This window comes from Plasmodium falciparum (assembly GCF_000002765.6).
Source record: "Plasmodium falciparum 3D7 genome assembly, chromosome: 6".
NCBI lineage: Eukaryota > Apicomplexa > Aconoidasida > Haemosporida > Plasmodiidae > Plasmodium > Plasmodium falciparum.
The window spans coordinates 715,001-740,165 of NC_004327.3; the positions used below are offsets into that span (position 1 = coordinate 715,001).

Below are 25,165 nucleotides of genomic sequence, written 5' to 3' on the forward strand. Positions count from 1 at the left end.
ATGTATTTTACCATATTTAGTATATTTAGAAAAAAGCAAAAATCATAATCGACGTATATAATTATATATATTATATATTTCTTTTACATTATTCAATAAAATTATTATTTAATATTAGTATTTTCACCTAATATTTTTATATAAAATAAATGTAAGTTAAAAAAAATAATAATAATAATAAATAAAAAAGGGAAATATTATTTGATCTATATAAAATAATACCATATTATACATATAATATATATATATTTTTCTTTTTTCTCAAGTTTTAAAATATTTAAAGTGTATTGAAAAAGTAGAGCATACAGAGGTTGAAATGGAATTTACTATTAAAAAAAAAAAAAAAAAATTACATAAAATATTATATTAAATATATATTATATATATATAAAAATATATAATATTACTAATATATTTATTTTATTATGATTATATTCTTATTTTTTAATATATATATTAAATAATATTTATAATATACTTTTTTAACTATGCACGTTTTCAATAATTATAAATGTTTTGCTTATTATTTTATATATAATATAATATATATTATTATTATATGCTTTGAAAAATCTTAACCCCCATTTCTTTTTTAACATATTTTTATACATATAATATATTTATTATATATATATTATATATAATATATATATATATATATATATATATATAATAAGTGTATAATATATACTAAATATATTCAATTTTATTTTTTTCCTCTTTTATATGATATCTAATCCATACTCTTCTTTTACTTATATTTAAAATAGTAATACATATATTTAATATATAATAATTATTATAATATTTAATAATTTTTATTTTCTTTAATAATATTATATATTTATTATATATATAATAAAAATTTATTATATCAATATTTCTCGCACAAAATTTTTTTTATATACATATATATATATATTATATTAAAATATTATTAAAAATAGCATTATGAAGAAAATATATAATAATTTATTTACCAATTTTTTTTTTTTTTTTTTTATAAATATTTCAAAATAGAAAAAAAAATTAATATAAAATAAAATTATAAGAAAATATATAATATATATATTTATATATATATATATATATTATACGTATTTATAATATATGTAAATATAACGTTAATTGCTTTTCTTTAAAAAAAATATAAAAACAAAATTGCGTACAGTTTTTTCATTTTTTCTATGGATATATTGTGAAATATTTAGAAACACTGTTTCTTTTTTTATGATTATATTATAATCTTAATTTATATAGGTAAAAAAGAAAGGAAATACGAAATATATTATATATATATATATTATATATATATTGAGTATTTTTCTTTTTCTTTTTATTTCCCATCCCTTTTGATGATTAGTTAAATATTTATTGTGTGGTTTCCCTTTTTAAATGTAGAAATATAGAAGAAGAATAATAAAAACGTTCACATTTTTTGGTAAAAATATAAATAATAATAAAAAAAGGAATATAAAGTATGACGTTATATATGTATTACATGCAATATATGTACGTAATATATATATATATATATATATATATATATATACATATATTGTGTACATTATATTTTGTTTTTTTTAAAACTATGTACGTAAAAATTGTACTTTTTTTTTAATATTTGAAAACGTTTGAAGTTGTACATATGTATAAAAAGAAAAATAAGAAAAAGTGTACTTTATTATGTATATATATATATATTTATATAGATAGATATTATGGATTTTATATACATTTTTTATTTTATTGTTCTTTTTTTAGATGAATTTTTTTTTATTTGAATAATATATTATTATTATATATATATATATATATATATAATATATATATATATGTAGAAGACCGTTTAGTTCCTCAAAAAAAAAAAAAAAAAAAAAAAAATATCACATTTGTCTATATATTTACAGAAATTGTTCTAAATAGAACGTTTTACAGTTGTAGGAAAGACAATATAGCAAAATAAATAAAAAAAAAAGAATCTTATTAAATTTTATTAAAATAAAGACTATTCTGCATTATATTTAAAAAAAAAATAAGAAAAAAAAAATGACTGAAGCTGAAAATATAAAAATCGAAAAACCAGATTTTGATGCTTACAATGAAAAGTTAGGAAGTATATCTCAATCAATTGATGAAATAAAAAAGAAAATCGTAAGAAAAAATAAAAATAAAAATAAATAAATAAATAAATAAATATATATATATATATATTTATATTTATATATCCAAATTAGAGTATAAAATCTATGAACTATACACACGCATATATAATATTATTATTTCTATATATTAATTGTTTCTTTCATTATTTTATAGGATAATTTACAAAAAGAAATTAAAGTAGCCAATAAAGGAAAGGAGGAATATAATAAAAAGAAAAAAGATATCGTAACAAAAATAGACTGCTTTCAATCAGATATTGACAAATTAGAAAATGAAAGAAGAAGCATATTGGATGATATCGAAAAAAAACAGAAACATAAAAAGGAATTAAAGGTCAATGCACAAAATATGAAGAAACAAATTGGATTTGAAAATGAAGAAGATATTGAAAAAAAAATCAGAGAAATTGAAAACAAATTAATGACATCTACTATTTCTATTAAGGAAGAAAAATTATTAATAAACCAAATACAAGCATTAAATAAAAATAAACCATTATTGTCATCTTATAGCAAAATAGAAAATGAAGCCAGTAAATATGACGACGAAACAATAGGTAATTGAAAATAATATGAAGTGTGTTATGTGCATGTATGTATTATTAATATATCAATATATCAATATATCAATATATATGTATGTATATTTTTTATTTTGTGCCATATTACTGTGGAAACATATTTAGTACACATTGTGCGTTCTTTTTTTTTTTTTTTTTTTTTTTTTCCATATTCTTATGTTTCCTCATGATTATAATATTATTTCTTTTTTCCTTTTAGTGCCCTTGAAAAGCAAGATGGACTCGATTAGGGAAAAAATAAACAAACTAAGAAATGAGAAAAAAATGGAACGCAACAAATTAAAAGAATTACAAAATAGCTATCAAGAAAAAAATAACAAACTTAACGAATTGAACAACTTGAGAGATAACTATTCGAAAAAAATGAACCATTATTTTATGGAAAGAAGAAGTATAACTGTAGAGATGGAAGAAAAGAAACAACAATATAGAAGTTTTAAATTAAATCAATTACAAGCAAAACAACAAAAAATTAAAGAAGATAGAGAAAGAAAAAATCTAGAATTAGAAAAACAGTCTTTAGAAAAAAAATTAGAAGATATAGATGTATTACCTTATAGAGAAGAATTAGCATTAATCGAAAACATGCTTGCTTACTTAAAAAAATTACAAGAAGAATTTAAATTAGAAGAATCCAAAAAACAACAAAATGCAGCCAAAAAAATAAATGGAGAAGTAGAAACTAATGAAAATAAAGATGATAATAAAACAAAAAATGAAAATAATAATAAAAAAGCAAAAAGTAAAAAAGATAAACAAAAAACATTCAAATTAGATATGAATATATTATGCTATTTCGTAACTGCTGGTATTAACCCACCTGTAAGTTTTGATGAAATAGATTCATGTATTCAAAAATTACATGAGAAAAAAGATATGTATGAACAAAAGAGGGACGAAAGTGTAAAAAATGTAGAAACCAGAAGAGAAGATTTAACCAACAAAATTAAAGGTAAAAAAAAAAAAAATGAATTATATGTATATATATATATATATATATATATTTATATTTATATTTATGTTTGTGTTTACATATAACCCATTTCTTATATGCATAATATTTCATTTTTTTATTATTTTTTCCCTTTTAGAAATTGATGAAAAATTGACAACCTTTAAATCAGGGGAACATCACAACAAAGGAACCAAGGCAAATAAAGTTAAGGCTTAAATTGAATTTTAAAAGAAAAAAAAAAAAAAAAATAATAATAATAATAAAAAGTAATTATATGGAATAATTTATAGTAACACAATTATATGTATATATATTATATATGTTTATGTATTTTTTTTGTTTTAATATGAATTTTTTTTTTTTTTTTTTTTTGAAAAAAATGTTTTGTTCATTAAGTATATAATAATTTTTATGAAGTATTAAAAAGAAGAAATTTATAAATAAATAAATAAATATATATATATATATATATATTATATAATGTAAGTATTTATAATTTTATTACAATATTTTCTTATATACCTTAATTTATGTGTTATATGAAGTAAAATGTTAATATGAAAATATTCAGTTTTATAAATTATTCTTTACATGTAATCTATTATATATATATATATATATATATATATATATATTTATGTTTTCCCTTTTTTTTTTTATTTTTTTTCCCATTCATTTTAAAAGATATATTTTTTTACTAAATGTATATATATCATGTAAAAATATATATATATATATATAATATATATTTCATCATATATTATAAAAGAAAAATATTTTAATATTTTCATAATTAAAAAAAAGAAAAAAAAAAGAAATTAATATTACAATGTAACTTTATAAAAAAATATATATAATATATTACACAAAAAGAAAAAAAAAAATATAAAAAAAATAACATGATATTTTTATTTTAAAAAGAAAATGAAGTATTTGTTTTGTACCATTTAGTAACTTAAAGATTTCTAATATTTAAGGAAATTAATTTTTTCATAAAACTAAAATTATATATAATATATAATTTTTTTTATGTTGATTTTTATGGACAGTACCATATATATTTTTTGTTTCAAGTCTATTTAATTTAATATAATAAAAAAGAATTTATTTTTTTTAATGAATGAAAGAATTGTATATATGTATATATATATATATATATATATATATATATATATATTTTATGTGTTGGTGCACATCTTTATTTAAACTGAAATAAAATTATTAAATATACGAATTCAAAAATTTTTTTTTTAAAAGAGTCTCATAAAATTTTTATATGTTAAAAAGGGTTATTTATTATTTTTTTTTTCTTCAATATTATATATAAATATATATATATATATATATATTTGAAAAGCTTTGTATATTGAAAGACAATTTTTTATTTTTCATAAAAAATTTACACGTATATAATTATAACTTTTCACAAGTACATATATATATGTATAATATTTTCAAGTGAATAAATATAAAAATGAATATATCTTAAGAATAAAAAAAAAAAATTCGATATTATATAATTATGTAAATGGAATATATATATATATATATATATATATATATATATATATATATATATATATATATATTATATATATACTATAAATGTGTGTTTTTTTTTTTTTTTTTTTTTTTTTTTTTTATGTGTATATTATAAAATTAAATTTATTTATTTGTTGATACATAAAACAAAATGGATTAGTGAATAAAATTTCTTCCTACTTTTTTTTTTTTAAGAAATATATAAATTAAAAAAAACCAAAGTATTTGTTAAATTATATATATATATGCATATATTTTCTTAATTAATTTTTTTTTTTTTTTTTTTGTAATATGGATTCGTCTTATAGAAAATTAAGGACTGTTGAATTGCAGAAAAGAAAAGTAACTCAATCAAAAAATGCACCAAGTTCGATAGAAAGGAAATTAGGGAATATTTATGCGGTATGTTATTAAAAAAATTAAATAAGAAATTAAAAATATTTGTGGAAAAAATATAACATAATGTTCATAATGATATGGATAAATAAATATACATATATATATATATATATATATATATAATGTCTAATTAATATTTTTTTTTTTTTTTTTTTAAAGCCAAAAGATTTTGATGAAGATTCGACCATAGTTGTTTGTAATTTCCCACAAAAAACTACCATAAGTGAATGTAAAAATTTTATGCAATGGATAGGACCTGTTATAAAAGTTGAGAAAATCCCGTCATTTATGCAAGAAAATAATTATCTTGTTGTTTTTTGTAACCCTTATTTTGCAAAGGTAATAATAAGATATTAGTTGGACATTTTTAAATATGACTTATTCTATATGTTTTCATATATTTATATGAAGTCATATTATAAAGTTATTAAATGTATACATTATAAAAATGATGTAGCACATTATTATACTATAAAAATTTATTATATATATATATATATATATATATATATATATTTATATATATATATTTTTTTTTTAGGCTGCTCTAGAAATTCCACTATTTTATGAAAATAAAACCAAACTATTTACTCGAGCAGTCGAAAAAAGAGAAACCTTATGGCAAAACATTAACGATATGATTACTACTAATATGAATTTTTTTAGTTAAAAGGAAATTAAAATTGATTACATATATAAAAAAACACACACATATATATATATATATATATATATATATATATTATATTTTATATTTTTCTATTTTCATATATTTAAATATTTCATATTTTATTTTTTATTATGATTGTTTCATGTTTTTGTTTATAATTACACGTATTATTTTAAGACACCCATATTTTTTTTGTTATATATTTTATTTTATTTTATTTTTTTGTAACACTAAGTCTTTATATTATTAAAAATTAAATATATTTTTACATTTATCAATATTTCAAAATCTGCAGTTATATATTTAATATAATTTTTTTTTTTTTTTTCTTCTTTTTTTTTGTATATATTTTATTAGAACTTATAAAATAACAAAATAAATTTTAATTAAGTCGAAATTTAAAATATAATAATTATAATACAATTTATTATATATATATATATATATATATATATATGTATTGTTTATATATATATATATATAAATATATAGATATACATATTATTTTGTACTAATAAAAATATTTATAATAATAAAATTAACATGTTTCATGATATAATATGTATATATATATGTAGTTATTATTTTATAAATAAAATTAAAAATATATACAGACGTAACATATTTTATGATATTAATATAAAATAAGCCTTTAAAAATAAAAAGAACTTATAATTAAACAAAACTATATTAAATATTATCAAATATTAATAAATGATTTAAAACAACCATGTAATAATATAATATATTTATTACTATATATATATGTATATTTATGAAATAGCCTTTTTATTCATTCCTTTCAATGATATAAAGATAACTGGTTTTTTGTAGAAGCTCCTTTTAGAAATATTTTTATAATGTTACAAGTGTTCTATAAACAAAGGAATGAAGATAAAATCAGAAAAATACATCCAAAACAATTATATTATATTCACTTATAAGGGGGACATAGAACTACGTACTTATACAAATTATAATATGGAAAACATTTTAGTGACCTAATTTACATAAATGGATAAGACAAACAATTAGAATCATTTATCACATTATAGCTGTATAACAAAAATAACCAGTTTTATTTGTAAAAAGAATGAAATTATTATATTTTACTAGGGTTACCTTATTATACAAACAAAAAAAAGGAAAACAGAAGAATATGAAGAAAAATTATATATATATATATATATATATATATATATATATATTATATTCACATAAAATGTTTATATATTATACAAAAAAAAAAAATAAAATAAAATAAAAAAAGAAAAATTTTGATAAAAAAAATTATATAGGAATAAAAAATATATATAATTCAAGAAAATAATATATATATATATATATATATATATTCCATCAATAAACAAATTAAAATACAAATAACATCTACTAATAAAAATCACAGAAAAAAAAAAAAACAAAAGTAAACAAATAGAACAAACAAAAAAAGTGAGAAATAAAAACAACAAACATAAAAAATATATATACATACATATATACATCTATATTTGTATTATATATTCCATATATCCTATATAGGATATTCTTCTTAGAACAACTCATTCGTTTTATTATTAACGAAATTCATTTCGATTTGTTCCTCATTAGATAGATACGCATTATTACTATCTACAGGTGATTTATCATCAACTGAATCTTTGTCATCATCTACATCATAATATATATCATCCTCATAAATATCATTGTAGTAGGGTTCACAATATTTTTCCATATCATCTAATATAGTATCCATAGTAGAATTATCAGGATTTGTATTCATATTTGTAAATTAGTTTTTAGGTTAAATAGGTTTAGAATTCATATCTATTTGGATAGAAACATCACTATTCAACACCCTTGTAATATTATTTTCACCATTTGTGTCTGTGACATTACTATTATTTTTATTTTCTTTATTCCATTCTTCATTCAATTTATCTAACAATTCCTCCTTTTTATTTTTATCCCACTGTTCGCACATATTTCTATGTCTATCTAACCATTTATGGAACAAATTTATTTGATTGACTATAGGGTCATTATGTGTTTGTTTGGCAACAATATTTGTTGTTGTATGTTTTGTATGATTTGTTCCAAATAATTCGTTTTCTTTTCTTTTTAACAATTCATCATAAATATTAACATTATGGTTACCACTTATCGAATCATTAATCAAATCTATACCAGTATATAAATCATTTTGATCATTTTTTGGTGGTATATTATCATGATTAGTTGAAAAATTCATATTTTTGTGATCATCCAAATTAATATTATAGGTAACTTCTTCACCATTATGTAAATCTCTATCATGAATAGATGTAATAAAAGGTTTTTCTTGCATACTATCGTCTAAAATATTAACATGAGGATGGGTATCCATTTGAATATTCCCACTTATATTATTTTTGGGTAAATCCATTTGAGAATTTTGTGAAATATTTGAAATAAAATCCTGTTTCAGTTGATTCCATTCATTATCTGTAAATTTATTCGTAGATGTGTCACTTGGTATATCACTTTGTGTATTAAACGTATCTCTTTTTGATGGTTCTAGTACCACGTCAATCAAAGTTTTGTATTTGGGTGATTTATATGGATATATATTATTTATATCAATATCTTCATACTCGCTTTCTGACGAAGTAATATCAGATGATGATATATCTCCAATATATGTGTAGTCATCCGATTCATCCCCCTCCATATAAATATATTTTTTGCCATTATATTGACCACTTTTGTAAGGGACGTATCGATTTTTTGATTTCATTGTAGGTATTCCATAATCTCCTTTGGGGATATTAATGACACGCAAAAGATCAATAGTAGATTTGGTTTTTTTCTAAAAAAAAAATGAACATATATGTGTATGTATATATGTATTTAGGTATATATTTAAGTATGTATGTAGTTATTGGTATGTATATATATATATATAATATATATATGTATGCGTAAATGTGTATGTAGTTATGGGTATATATAATATATATGTATGTGTAAATGTGTATGTAGTTATGGGTATATATAATATATATGTATATGTATATGTATATGTGCATGTGGTTATGGGTATATATATATATATATATATATATGTGTATGTGTATATGTGCATGTATTTAATTTAATTTTATTTTTTTTATTTAATTAAATTTTTTGATTTTTTCTTGATTTTTTTTTTGATTTTTTTTTTTTTTTTTTTAATTTAATTTTATTTTTTTTTTTAATATTGTTTTCCTTTTTTTTTTTTTATTTTATGATATATATTTTTATTTTAATATTTTTTTCCTTTTTTTTTTATTTTATGATATATATATATATTTTTTTTTTTTATCATTTTTTTTTTCTTTTTTTGTTTTTATTTTATTTCTAATAAATTTTTTTTATATATAAAATTTTTTTTAATTTCTTTTTGATAATATTTTTATTTTTTATTTTATAATAATTTATATTTTTATTTTAATTTTTATTATTTTTAAAATCTTTCTCTTTTTTTTTTTTTTTATTTTATTAAATTTTTTTTTATATTTCTTTTTTCTTTTTTTCTTTTTTTCACTTTTTTCTTTTTCAATATAAATACATACATATATATAAAATATATATAAAACACATACATATACACACTTATATATCCAAACATATCCACACCTACATATACAGAAACACATATATATATATCCAAACACACATATATATACACAAAACACATATACATCAACATATATATATATACAAAAACACCCACAAATAAATATACAGAAACACATATACATCAACAGATATATATATACATCCAAACACCAATAAATACATTTACACAAAACACATATACAGAAACATATATATATCCAAATACTCACACATACATATAAATACAAATATATATATCTAAATACTTCACATACATATACACGAAACACATATATATATATCCCAAAACACCCACACATACATATCCACAAAACACATATACATCCACATCCACATCCACATCCACATACATACACATATATATACATATATAATACCTTTAGAAAAAAGTAACTGATTGCAGCAAAACCAATTCCAATAGTCCACATAATGGTATTGGATAACATCGCATTTTGTAGTGCGGGAGTTGGGAAATATAGTTTTTTCGGTTGCCTTTTGTTTCGTTTTGGTGGTTTTGGTAGTTCTGCGGGTTTGACTGGGCCTTTATCAGCTTCAGGTTCTGATCCAGGTGGGACACTAGCTGTTTCTTCTTCCACTTCTTCGGGTTCAAGAGGGGATGCTGGTTCACAACCGCCTTTTTCCTCTTGTTTTGGTGGTGCTTTTATCACATCTTTACAAATTTCTGGCGCACTATTTGCCGTATTTTCTTCTTCTTCAAGGAGTAAGTCCTCCTCATCGGGTTCGTCAGGGTGGGGATCATCACATTTTTCTTGTGGATTGTCGCTATGTTGGTCATGACACTTTTTTGCTTTTTCTTGAAGCTTTTCAAGCTCTTGAAGCAAACAATCTATAACATAACTTTTGTTACCATCTTTACCCTTTTCTGAGCTCGCAGTTGCATTACATTGTTTTGACTTCTCGAAAGCATCTAAAGTTGGACAAGGTCCTATAGCTTTTTTAAATTCAGGTTGATCTTGAAATTTCTCCAAAATAGTTTTCACATTGTAATTTTCTCCATAGCCATTTTTATATTGTTCAAGGTAAGGTTTTTTTATTTCTTCCCATTCATCCTTTTTCAGCTTTATCCATTTATCTACGCATCCCTTTATACATGGGGTTGCATCACTACTATTCATACATGTGTTTAATTTTTTTTTAATTTTATTATAATCTTGTAAAAAATTATCTACCCAATGTGTAACCAATGCTCTAATTAATAAAATTTTTTTACCATTATCTTTTTCCCCATTGACTTCTTCCAGTTTACATACAATATAACCACATACATTACGACATTTCCATTTATTTTCTTTAATACCTTCAAAAATATGTGCGTTTTCACAAGAACTCTTTAAATCACCTTTAAAACCACTTTCAGCGTTATCACTAACACGCATAACAACTTCATTAACATCTGTCTTATTTTCAAAATTTTCTGCCGTAATCTTTCCTGTTGTGCAAGTATTTCCTTTAGCATCACTCCCGCAATTACACTTTTCTAATTTAACTTTAAATTCAGAACATGGTTCGCAATCGATTGCAGGTTTAAATGTTTCCTCTGTATTCTCAAAAATTTTTTTACCCTCTCCATTATACTTTTTACATGATCCTAAATTTTGTAAAAATGCTTCAGCTGTATTGCATGTTGTTTCTGGTGTTCCGCAAAATTGTTTATCATTATCATTACTTTCAGCAGCTTTACGTTCCTTTTTGCAGTTTTGTTTTTGTCCACCATATGCCTTTTCTTGTTTTTTAAATTCGTATTTTTTTCTTTCTATCCATTTTCTATAAGAACTACAAGAATTTGCACAACTTGGACCTTCTAAATCAGCAGAAGCTCCTTCATTTGATGTATTTGTTCGATCACACGCTTCCCCATAACCGCTGTATTGTTTTTCACCTGTTCCACCGTCTTCGTAGCAATCTTTTTTAATTTGTGCCAATCGTTTTTTCCTCTCTCGACAGAAGCCGTCGCCCCACTCTTCCAGCCAGCGGAAGTACGCTGGGCGGCGCGTGAAGTCGGCCAGTGTAGTGGGTTCCACTTTGGCCGGGACATTGGCGGCTTTTTCTCCACTATCATCTTCTTTAAGTGTGACACTTGTGTATTGGTAGTCACGTTTTGGCTTTTTGCCGTCGGTATCCAAAAGTGCATCTTTCAGAGTACCATCCTGGGTAATAGTTGTTTTTTCACCCTTTTCGCCACTACCACTTGTCTCTTTATAGGTTAAAGCGCAAATCATTCCATGCCATATATCTTTACCATGTTGTTCCCACCAGTCGCCGCGCGATAGGGCGCCACCAGGTTTGACATCAGGTATGTGAGATGTGCCGCCACTAGTTGGAAAAACAGCCTTTATTTTCTCTTGTATTTTCTCCATAATGTCGTCTTTATCACCACTATATTTTAACGTCTTAATCACGTTTTCATCACCTATGCATATATCTCTATAGTCTCCCAATGTGTAGAACATTTGGCGCAAGAAATCATCAGGTATTTTGCCACCAGCCAATTGTTTTTCGGGGGGCTGTTCCTCATCACCGAGGTCTATGCTGAACTGGCTAAGTAGTGTTGACCCGGAAAGTAGTGACCCTTCCTGTGGTTTCTTTTCCTTTTGTTTTTTGTATCTATGCCATAGGAAAAACGTCTCAACCGCGGCACTTTTCACAAACCAATCACGTAGCGCGGTATCGCTCGGCTTCTCGTCTAGTGATTGTAAATCGTGTATGTATAGTCGTCGCCTCCTGGGTGGCACACATATGGCACCCTTATCACCACTTTTTTCACCACTTGGTGTGACACATTTCCAATTGGGGAATTTTTCGTGGCCATTTATATACTTTTGTTGGCAAGCTGCGTGAGGTGTAGTGGTGTCCTCAAATAGTTTGTCCACTATTTCGCAAACGTTTGGTCCCGCTGGTGGTGTTTCTTCTTTCTTCTTTTCTGGTGCTTTAGTATTCTTTTTACAAGCACATGCTTCTTCGTGGTCATATGGTTGATTACGAAAGGAATATTTATCCTGGTTGCCGTTATTATTACAAAAATGTTTTTGTACTTCGCATTCACCTACACGTGCCTCCTGGTGGATGTACCCTGCTGGGGTGAAGTACGGGGAGGTGTTGACACCAAAATTGTTATCACCATTTGCTTTTTGTAATTTTTTGAAGAAATCAATCACATATTGATCGTTGGGATTATCAAAAGCAGTATCACCAGCATTACGAGCAGTAGTTTGTGCTTGTAGGTATAACATTTGGTATATTCCATCCATTTTTGTCCATTGATCTTTCCATGTTCTTATTTTTTTTCCATATTCTTTACATTTTTTATCACACGGTGTACAGTCATTATCGCCTTGTGTACATTTTTCTTTACCCTTTTTCTTACAACTTGCACAATCCTTCACCAACTCTCCATACAGTTTCGACTGCTCTTTGCAAAACCATTCGGACCATTCAGTCATCCAACGTAATCTTTGAGGAATGTAATCATCAAGTGGTGTGACAATACTGCATGGGATTTTTCCACTGGTTGTTGCACACGTCATAGCTCTCCAAACTTCTTTTCTGTTTGCCTCCCACCAATCTTCTCGTAATTTTTTATATTGGGGTGAATTTTTGTCATCATTGATATATTTTTCTTGGATATCTTCAGGAAGTTTGTTTTTAATTTTACAGAATATTTTTTCCAACTTTCCTTGTGTTTTTTGTTCGCCACCATTCTTATCCCATAAATCTGTTCCTTTAATTATATCTCCAAGGTCCGCAAAACTATATTTCATTGCTCTACATATAGTTGAAAAGTCCTTATAGTTAGATTGCTCATTATACTTCTCTTTTATGAAATCTGCCTCAAACTTTGCTGCGAGCAGAACATCACCTAAAAAGGAATGATTAAGAACATTAGGATCGTCACCAATACCATTAAGTGTTCTGTCAGCCGTTTCTAAATATTCTAAATTCGATGTACAAAAATGTTGACGTCGAGGAGGCATAAAGGCGTATTCGTCGTTCATATTTATCTGGTTCCCAGGTTTCCAACCTTCTTCTGTCTTAAACATAGATTTATCGTTATTTTTTCCATGACATGGTCCTTGCGGATAGTTATGGGTAGCATTGGAATGATCCTTCGTTATTTTACATATTGTTTTGAAATCATCGCGTTTATTGGTATGTTTATATGTTCCTAGATGTGCATGAGCCTTCAATGCCCTACTACTACTACTACCCAATTGTTTCTTTGCCGCTTGATGCATCTGTCTAGCGATTTGTTTCACAGTTTTAGTGAGTTTTTTCCCTACAGCACACGGGTTCTCTTTTACATTATCCGTTTCTTCTTCGTCGTCGGATTCTGGATCCGGGTTTAAAGAGCGACCTCCGCTCTCTTCTTGTTCTTTACATTTTTCATCATTATGGGTTTCTGTGCATTTTTTTGCATCTTCTAATTCATGTTCTAGCAATATTTTTATTGCATCCTGTGAATGTTCTGTATCTCTTATAATTCCGTGACCTTTATTTGATTTTAATTTCTCCTTTAATTCTTTTGATTTTTCTATTCCATAAGCTTTTTCAATTTTATCCATAAAAAATTCATTCAAAATATATTCAAGTGTTATATAACGTTCTTCTTCTGATATATCTCTTTGTTTGTCAAAATGTTTTTCAATTGAAATCCATTCTTCTTCTTTTTGTTCAACCCATCTTTCAAAACATTCGCAGGGCTTTTTACAACCCCGTATACAATTAGTTGGTTTTTCATTATTTATACAGGTTTTAAGTTTTTTTCTCCATTCTATAGAATCATCTAACATTTGTGTTAGCCAAAGGAAAAAAAATGCATCAAAGGGCATAATTTTTTGTTTTTCTGAGCCCGTGTTCTCATTTTGTAGTATGCAATTATCATTATCAGTATTCTCATAATGACATTTCCAAATATCATGATTAATATGCTCAGTATCTCTGCAAAAATTTTCTAATTTTTGTAAAATATTTTTTTTTGCTCTATCAGTGGAAAGTATTGATATATCAGTAGTATCTTTATCGCTAAACGATATTTCTTTTTTCCCGCATGAATCAATGTCGTTATCTTTCCATGGTGGACCGCCCGGTTTCACTCCACACCAAGGGCAAGGTTCGCAAATTTTTGTATGAGAAAATGTTTCGATATTATCATTAAAGTCAATAAAAGTTTTTTTTCCCTCTCCTACTTCAGGGTGATTTTTACATTCTTTTTCTTCATTTAATAATTTTAAAAATGTATCGACAGTTCTATGTTCCTTTTCCAGTGTTTCATAAAACTCTTTGGCATACATATTATTGATAGTTCCATGTGATGTTTTTTTTGTAGGTTCTCTTTCTTTTATTTCATTTTTATATTTTTTTTTTTGTTTTAAAAATTCTAGTTTTTCGTTATCTATCCAATGTACGAAAGGATCACATGCAACCAAACAGTCATTACATTCTTGTTGATAATCGAATTTTTTTTTTCCTCTAACAGTTGTTTTACAGTTGCATCCATTAAGACTACAATATTTATCTTTATTTTTTCCACGACATTTCTCTAAAGAAATTTTTAATTGATCTTTTCTTTTTCTACAAAATTCTTCGCTCCATTCATCAAACCAACGTAAATGTTGAGGAACGTAGTCTAGATTTGTAGGAGGATCTCCATCAACGCATTTGCAATTTTGAACAGAGCAATGTTTTCCATCAGAATCTTTTTTTCTAAAATATTCAGCATCATTTTTTGCTTTACATGTGATAGCTTTCCATACCTCTTTTCTATTAAGTGCCCACCAATCTTCTCTTAGTTTATAAAAATCTGAAGAATCACCACTATAATGAGATTTTGCAGGATCTTGCATTTTTTTATATATTTCATTGAATATTCTTTTTAAATTTTTCTGTACTTTTTCTTTTTCTTTTTCATCTTTTTTGGTATAACCAAGAAACAGATCTTTTCCTCTGATAATGTCACCTATATCAGCAAAACTTCGTGCCAATGCTGTACAAATTCCTTCTTTTTTGTCACGGTTATCAGGATAGTTATTAATTATTGAATCTCCTTCATATTTTGCTGCAAGAGACACCTCTAATAATAAATTATCTGTGTTATTAATATTACCTTCCTTCATGTGCGACAAATGCTGATCACATAGAAATAACCTCCTTAATGGAGCACACGTTCCACCAGTTTCATCATCATTTCCATTTATTTTATTATCAGTACATTGACCTCCATATATATCGGAAAATCGGACGTCCAACCTATTTGCGCAAGGATTATTTTTATCAAAACCACCGGTAACGTTAGTGTGATATTCATATTCAAGTTGGATTGGTTTTGTGGCTTTGTTTTTCACACCTTTAATTGTTGCATTTGACAACAAGCCATGCAAAACACTCTCACTACGTCCAAGAGCTTGCTTTTTTGCTTCTTTCTGCACACTTTCTCCAATGTCTTCCAAAAGGTCCTTGGCACTACTGTATGTAGTGGTTGCTGTCCTAGGCGCGGGACCCATTTTTTTTTTTTTTTTTTTTTTTTTTGTTCAGGCCTACATTATGTCGTAAATACACTCATCCATATACATACATATTGTTTTCATGAATTTATTATTAATCTACGATGATCATTCATACATTGTTAACATAGTTTACCATTATAACATAAATACATATTAATAGTGTATGGACAACAAACGATAAGGAAGATATGAATAAAAATCTACATTACCATGATATCGTGATATTGGCTACCACTATTACAATATATACGTGTACATATTACCACCGCTACTATTACTATGTAGTGGTGTATATGATATAGTAGTTATCACTATCAAGTAGTAATATTATATAGTGGTATGAATTATGTGGTAATATCATGTAATGGTAGTCACTATGTTTGTTGTGGTGTTATGTTCTGGTGATTATTTCTTCTATATATTGTGGAAGAGCATACTGACAACATGTAGTGGTTATGTAAAATATATATATATATATATATATATATATATATAATATAACATATTATAATTATATATGTTATAATAATCTTATAATATTTTATAATAATATTTTCTTTTCATTATAATTAATACTTAATTCAATTATTATAATATATCATTGGCGTTTATAGTATACTCTATAATTTTATTATATTAATAATAATATGCTAACATATATATATATATATATATATATATATATATATATATATATAATATAAAATAATATTTTACATGAATATAATAATTATTAGATTCATATAATTTAAAAATATATTTTAATAGTTTTTTAATAAATTCAAACGTTCTATTAAACTGTATATAATCGAAAATATTATATTTTATGTATTCCTTCATTTATTTATTTAATTATACATATATATATTATTTATTATATAATAAAATTGATTTCAACAGAAATACAAAAATGTAAAAAGTAGAATCATATAACTTATATATACTTATAAGTTATTTTTATATTAATTTATAAATATTTACTTATTTTTTGTTAAATTATTATTATATTATTTTTTTTTGATATATTGGATAAAATAGAAAGAAAAAATAAAAGAAAGATGTTATTCCGTTTCTCCCTATATTATCTATCATATTTATATATTCATAAATATATAATTGATATATATATGTATCCTTTGTATTGTTCTATTAAAAGTAGTATATTATTAATATTAATTTTTGTTATTATATAATAATATATGTATAACATCAAAAAAACAAATAAATAAATAATGGGAAAAAATAATATTATTATATTAATAAAAATGATATGATCACTTTTTTTTTATATTTTTATATGTATGTCGTGCATTTTATGAACTGAAATATTTTATTGTATTTATAATATAAAAAAGAAACTAAAAATATACATTATAAATATACATATATGTATTCAAGTATGAGTTCTTAATAAAATGTTCATATACTCTACATTTATATTAATCAAAATATAAAAAAACGTTTTAAAAATATAATACAAATACATAAATGCATATATAAATATTATTAACATCTTTAAAGCATATATTAAAATATATAAATGTATGTATACAAATAATATAACATTAAATAATACAAAATAGATATATAATTAGAATATATACGTTTATGTATGTAGAATAAATTTATTTATATTCCAAATACCAATATTGTTATATATTTCTTATATCATAATAACAAAAAGGAAAGACAAAAAAAAAAAAAAAATAAAATAATAAAAAAAAAGATATAATAAAATTAATTAACTATTAGTATGGTTTTATTATATATATATATATATATGTTTTATAATTATTATTGTTGTAAAATGTATATTGTTAGTTACGTATCTTGTATATGTACAAAAAGAAAAAACAAAAAAAAAATTCACCCTAAACCTGTAAACCATACTTATATAAACATAGACATATATACAAATAAACATATTGACTTATATGCATCTATTCACATATAACCATATAACCAACAACATATATATACATATATCCTTATATGCACGCAACCAAAAACACATATATATATATATATATATATATATATAGTATTATATGATTTATTTACAAGTTAGTATTTAGGTGTAATAGTATTATTTTTAACGAATTTATTTTTATTATATTATATTTAAATATCTTTCAAAAAAATATTTATCTTAATATAATATAAATTAACATAAAAAAAATATAATTTCAATGGTTTATATTTATCCTTAATAATAAATTCTTGTTATTTCTATAATATATATTACGTATTTTTAACTATGTTATATTTTGATATAATGTATAACATAAATTATTATTATTTATTGTTCTTAAAATAATTAGTCCATAATATCCATGAAAAAAATATAAATTGAATTATCATTATATAGTTGTACATATTTATTTATAAAATAGGCAATTTTTTTTTTTTTAAAATAATGTTACAACAAAACCCATTGTAAGGTAACACATATATTTCATATAAAATAATTTATACTATTACAATAACATTTTTTATGTATTCCATTTTTGTTCTTGTTTTTTTTTTTTTAACTTACAATTATTCCATATACAAACAATTTTCAGAATGTTATTAATTTTTTCTTTCATAATAAGAAATTACATATAAAATAAAAATACATTATTTCTTCTATTAATTACTATATATAATGTCTTCCTATTTATTTAATATGTACAACAATTAAAATATATCTTTAATTTACAATAAATTCTAAAACATCATATATATTATTTTTATATATATTACGATACATAAACAATATTACATAATCTCTAAATTATAAATAGAACATTTTATATAACCTACAACTATTATGCAAAATATACTATATCGTTTTTTATTATATACATATTTTCCACTTTAAAAGTTTTTCCTTAATGATCAATATTAATATGTACTCCATTATTATTGCATAATCAAATATATAAATAAAAAAATATTGTTAGAATACATTTAAATATATATATAAATTCATATTAGTATAATATTTGTTACATTAGACACAGCATATTCTCATATAAAGTAGATATTAAAATAATAAAAGAAAATTAAATTAATAAAAAAATATATATTTATTAAATTATCTTTATATACAAACTGTTTATTATAACGTTTATGCTTAATATTATATAACGTTATTTAAAAAATTTCTTATTATATTTTTTTATTACAATTATACAATGTTATATATTAGGATATTTATTATATATAAATGTTACAAACACTTCTAATTGCTATTATCAAAACCTTTAACAACTATTGTTATTCTCATTCTTATGTTATTTACAACAAAAAGGAATGAGTTCTTACTATATTGCAATATGTTGTTAAGATGTATAAAAAAAAAATTACTATTATTTATTTTTTTATATAAAATTAAATTTTATTATGTATTAAACAAATAATAAAAAAATCATTAAAATTTTATATTACTTTTTTTTTACTTTTTCTAACAGAATAAATATTCTGGTTTCAATAAGAAAATACATATTAATATAATGGAAAGTTAATTGTGCCATATTAAAAAATTATAATAACTCCATAAATTAAACATTACTTATAAACCAAAAAAAAAAAAAAAATAAAATAATAAAATAAAATAAAATACATTATCATGTGCTCATTTCTTTTTTAATTATCCAAAATTTATATACATATAACAATAAAAACGTCATTCTATTACATTAATATATTATTATAATCATCACATGTATACATCTAATTATAATAATAATTATTATAATATATATATATATATATATATATATATATAGTTATAAATATAAATTTTACATGCTTTGTATTAGATACATAAACAAAGGAATTATTACCAAAAACCTCAAGTACAAAAAATCCCTAATATAAAATATCCATCAGAACATTATGTAAATTTGATATATATACACTTAATTATTATAATGTTCCTCAAATTAAAGAAGTATTGAAAAAATATAATGAGCGAACAACGAAATTGTTCAAAGAATATGATGAACGAAGGAAGAAAAAACGAAAAATATATAAAGAAAAATGTCATAAAGATATAATAGAAATTATTGTAAAAGACAAAATAGAAAAACAGTTAACAAAACATTTATCAGCCTTAGAAAAAGTTACAGATACAAAGGATTTATCTAAAAACTAAAGTCAAAAATGTTTAGCATCTGAAGTGCAAAAAAGTTTTTATAAATGAAGAAAAACATAAATAATACCTCATCAGAATGGAACATTTTAGCTAATTTTGATATTAATGAATGGATACCTTTTTGTTCTACGGATTGTGCTACTTCCGGAAAATTTGATGATTATATAAAAACCTTAAAAGGATCTCTAACTAAAATTGGATATATATCATAATAATTTTATTGATACTTGTAATAAATATGGAAATGTTGCTATTGAAGTTGTTCCCTTATTTATTTCTATTATGATTTCTTCTAATGCTTTATTTCACAAATACATAGATAAACATATTATATCTAATGGTAGTAGTCTCAAACCTAATGGTTTTACTCCCTTTGCTTTTTAATTGTTATGGGGGATTCTTGAACATATCGTATTCCTTTTTACCACTACTCTTTTCGTCTAAATGATTCTTCCCAACATATATGTCCTCATACTTCTCAAGGGACTATGGGTACATGTTCATGTGTAACACCTTCTTCAATTATGTGTACAAGTGCTTATTTATGTACATATAGACATGGAAATCATTTTCATACTTTTTTTTCAGTCTATTTCAATACTTTATGAACCCTTTATTGCACCGTATACTATAGCTTCCCATACGTATCACATAAGTATATATTTTTTTTTTTATATGAAATTTATTAGATAATGTCAACAAAATTTCAAATACATTTTTCCTTACCTGTATATCTTTAAATGTAGTATATATTTATTGTATTCTTCTATATGTCATTCAAATTATTCTGTGTACATTTTGTATATAATAACAAAACCTATAACTGTCACCATTATGACAAAAAATTAATAATAATAAATAATAAACATTTTTATATTTAATTAATATATATAAATTGTAAAAACAAAATTCTAATAGATAGTAGTACCTATAAGTTTTCTTTTTAATTTTTTAAAAAACATAATTTTCAAAGATATTTCATTTTTTTTTTTAATTAATAGTAAGAATAGTTCGAAATACATAATATAAAAAATAAAATTCTTTATATATGTCAATATAAAAAAAAAAAAATGAATAAGGAAAAATATTCATTTCTTATTTGAACAAAAGAAATATTTTCTTATATTTCGTATGAATTCAACTAAATCTTTATAAAAATATAAAAATAACATATATATATATGTATTCATATATATGTACAAAAAAATTATATAAAATGTGTATATAAATTAACTTAATATATATTGTATATATATTATAAGTAATGAAATGAAAAAACAAAAAGTGATATATAAATTGAGCTAGAAATAATGTAAAATATAAAAAATATATCATAAAAATAAAAATTTCATAAATACGTATGATTATATATAATTTTTTTTTTTTTCTTATATTATATCTTTAAATATTGAAAAATATCTACTTTTATATTATATAAATGTTTTATAATTTTTTTTTTTAGCATACTAGTAAATATTATATGTATATATATATATATAATATAGCTGTTGTATTTTATATTTATGATGAATATTATATATATATATATATATATATATATATATATATTTTATATTATTTTAATTTTATTTTTTTTTAATTTAAAGAATATATAATGTTTAATTTTTTCGAATTACATTTTTTAAGAAAAATATTAATTTTTGAAAATTTTGTTTTATAAACAAATTTCTTATGTATATTTTATAGTTATGTAAATATTTTAACGTTTTATATAAATAAAAAGTTATTATATATCATATATAGTGTAATGATTTTACGTGAATTTATATTTTTCATGTCAGAAAATAATTTTTCAAAAAGATATATATGTATTGTAAATTATATATGCCATCTAGATAATATGTAATATATATTATATGTTTAAAGAACTAAATATTTCAATAATACTAAATCATTGTAATAGAAATCATTTATTTATCAAATAAAGAAAATATATAATTTACGTTATTTTATAATTTTTATTTGGAGTTATTTTACCATATCTTTATATATAAAGTATATTTATATTTACAATATGAATAGTGTTTTGTTTGTTATTAAAACGTTTTCTATGTTTTTAATTAATTTATAATAATAATAGAAATTATAAAGGAAATTTTACATTATATAATATTAAAAGAAAAAAAAAATAGTAGAAATTTGTGAAAAGAGAGAACGATATACTTTACGTATAATAGAATATATTCCAACATTTTCGCTTTTATATATAAATAAATTGTCATTGTAATTATAATTAAGTAAAGCGTTTGAAACGTTTAATAGTATAATATGTATATTCAATATAAATACTGAATAAAACATTTTGTCATAATTCTTAATATATGAACATAAAAAGAACAAAATGAATTATAAATTATAGTACTTTATAATATGAACATAAAAGCAAATATATAATAAAAATATGTTATGTAAAATATTTAAATCGTATTCTATAATTTTTTTGTTATATATGTATATATATATATATATATATATATATATTTATAAAAGTTCTTTTTGAAGAAAAAATTATTCAAAAAACTAATAGTTATATAACAAAAATTGTTATTAATATAATATATATACGATTGAAATAACATATCTTCTATCTTATAAAAAATACCTTATTTGCATAAATGTTTCTTGCATTCATGCTTCCATGAATTTTTTCTTCTTCTATATAACCATATGTACAAGATTATAAGTAAGACTGTTATAACGATAAGGACATAAATAGAAATAGAAAAAGGGATTATAGCTGTTGTAGCAGCACTCGAAACAGTTCCGGCCATATCAGTAGCAACGGAAGCACATGTACTTCCTACTTTAAGAGCAGAAGCTAGAGTACCAGAATCAAATATATAAAATAGTGAAGTAGAGGATACACAAGCATCATAAGGTGCAGAAAAGGCGGCAACGGCGGCCTTTTTTGCAGCGGCCAAACCTATCAATGTTAAGAATGCACTACCGACTGAGCAAGTACATATACCACGGGTACATCCCTCTTTTAAGCGTTTTAAATACTTATCCTTGCTTTTTGCTTTTGTTAAGTCTGGATTATTAATATCAGTGCATTCACATGTTATTGACTTGTCTGATCTGTCATCATCATTTGGGGGCATACCCGATTTTAACATAATATCCTTTTTGTCACCAAACATTTTTTCATATGTTTCCAATAATTCTTTTTCTATCGTTGACATAGGTTCTGTACCATGTTCACCTACAGGTTTTGTTCCTTTTTTTTCTACTAATTCTTGCAATTGTTCATATGGTTCATGAATTTTTTGGTATTTTTTTATTGCTTCTTTGTTCAATTTGTCAATCATTTCTTTGAGTTCTGGATCATTATGATAATGTGGATTATGGTTTTTGGTTTGTGCTAAGAGTCTTGGTTTTATCGTTGTTCTTTGTGTGTTGTTTTTTATGAGGCTTATATTATATTGGTTATTTTGACAATTTTCCTAAAAAAAAAGAAAATTAATAAATAAATATTGAAACTGTAATGATTGTTTTGTAATATAGTTTTGTTATTTTAATAATAATGAATTTTTGTACATACATTATGGGATAATATTAATGTATTTACCAAAAAGGTAAATATTAAAATTTTAACGTAATATATGTTCATTTTTAATTCCAAAATATAATATTTTATATTTCAAATTGTATTAATCTAATTTATATTAAATTATCTATTCTATTTCCAAATATATAATTTAAATAATAAATTGATAAAAGGAATTTTTCTTATATTTTTATGATATAATAACATTATATTTCAATTATACGTATAATTTATTTTATCAGAATATTAATCTAATGTTAAAAAAAATATATAAATATGATATAAAATAAATAAAAAAAATTTTGTATTTTATATTATTTATTATTATTTTTTTAAAAAATTTTCTTAAAGTAATTATCTTATATACATATATAACCATTCTGATAAAATAATGTTAATGTATATTTTAACAAATATTATATATATATTATATTGTTAATAAATAACAATATATTTTCCTTCAAATACACATACAAATGTGTAGAACAATAGTTGTTATGGTTATATACCACATATATATCATAATAGATTTCATTATTTTTATCAAATAAATATCCTAAAATATACTCTAATGTAATTACTATATTTGAAATAATAATAAAATTTCTTGTAATTAATAAAATATAATATTTATCTTAAAACTGATATAATAAAATACTTTTTGTTTGTATTTTAATATTTATATTTTTCCTTTTTAGTTTACTTCCTATTTGTTGCTAATATCTATTCACCCATATAAAATGCTCTCTATTGTATCTATTATTTTATGTTACTTAATTGTGCTATTCTAATTTATAGATAATATATATATATAATAGGATATTTAAATGAACTAAATATTAGCTAATTATAAAATATAGTTTTCGAATAAATTAGAAATATACAATTATTACAAGAATAAAATTTATACCATTTTCAAAGATACCACATAGTGACATTGAGTATTTTATATTGTCGTTTATA

At 22.0% G+C, this 25,165-nt stretch overlaps 4 protein-coding genes and 1 pseudogene across 4 annotated transcripts, besides 1 other annotated feature; 3 read left to right on the forward strand and 2 right to left on the reverse strand.

Annotated features, from left to right (window-relative positions):
- Positions 1–2,049: 2,049 nt before the first annotated feature.
- PF3D7_0617200 (conserved protein, unknown function) lies at positions 2,050–3,917 on the forward strand (the record flags this gene model as incomplete). The annotated part of the gene is made up of 4 exons (XM_961065.1): positions 2,050–2,154; positions 2,320–2,722; positions 2,946–3,698; positions 3,838–3,917. 4 exons carry the CDS (start codon positions 2,050–2,052, stop codon positions 3,915–3,917), a joined length of 1,341 nt encoding a protein of 446 aa, XP_966158.1.
- A 1,617-nt stretch (positions 3,918–5,534) lies between these two features.
- Positions 5,535–6,312, forward strand: PF3D7_0617300 (conserved Plasmodium protein, unknown function; the record flags this gene model as incomplete). Its single annotated transcript, XM_961066.1, has 3 exons — positions 5,535–5,645; positions 5,802–5,981; positions 6,184–6,312. 3 exons carry the CDS (start codon positions 5,535–5,537, stop codon positions 6,310–6,312), a joined length of 420 nt encoding a protein of 139 aa, XP_966159.1.
- A 1,804-nt stretch (positions 6,313–8,116) lies between these two features.
- PF3D7_0617400 (erythrocyte membrane protein 1, PfEMP1) lies at positions 8,117–16,490 on the reverse strand (the record flags this gene model as incomplete). The annotated part of the gene is made up of 2 exons (XM_961067.1): positions 8,117–9,160; positions 10,350–16,490. 2 exons carry the CDS (start codon positions 16,488–16,490, stop codon positions 8,117–8,119), a joined length of 7,185 nt encoding a protein of 2,394 aa, XP_966160.1.
- Positions 16,491–20,308: 3,818 nt separating this feature from the next.
- PF3D7_0617500 lies at positions 20,309–21,327 on the forward strand (annotated as a pseudogene).
- Positions 20,309–21,327: a sequence feature (rifin, pseudogene).
- A 1,931-nt stretch (positions 21,328–23,258) lies between these two features.
- On the reverse strand, positions 23,259–24,265 carry PF3D7_0617600 (stevor; the record flags this gene model as incomplete). Its single annotated transcript, XM_961068.1, has 2 exons — positions 23,259–24,098; positions 24,197–24,265. The coding sequence occupies 2 exons, from the start codon at positions 24,263–24,265 to the stop codon at positions 23,259–23,261; spliced, it is 909 nt and encodes a 302-aa protein (XP_966161.1).
- Positions 24,266–25,165: the final 900 nt, after the last annotated feature.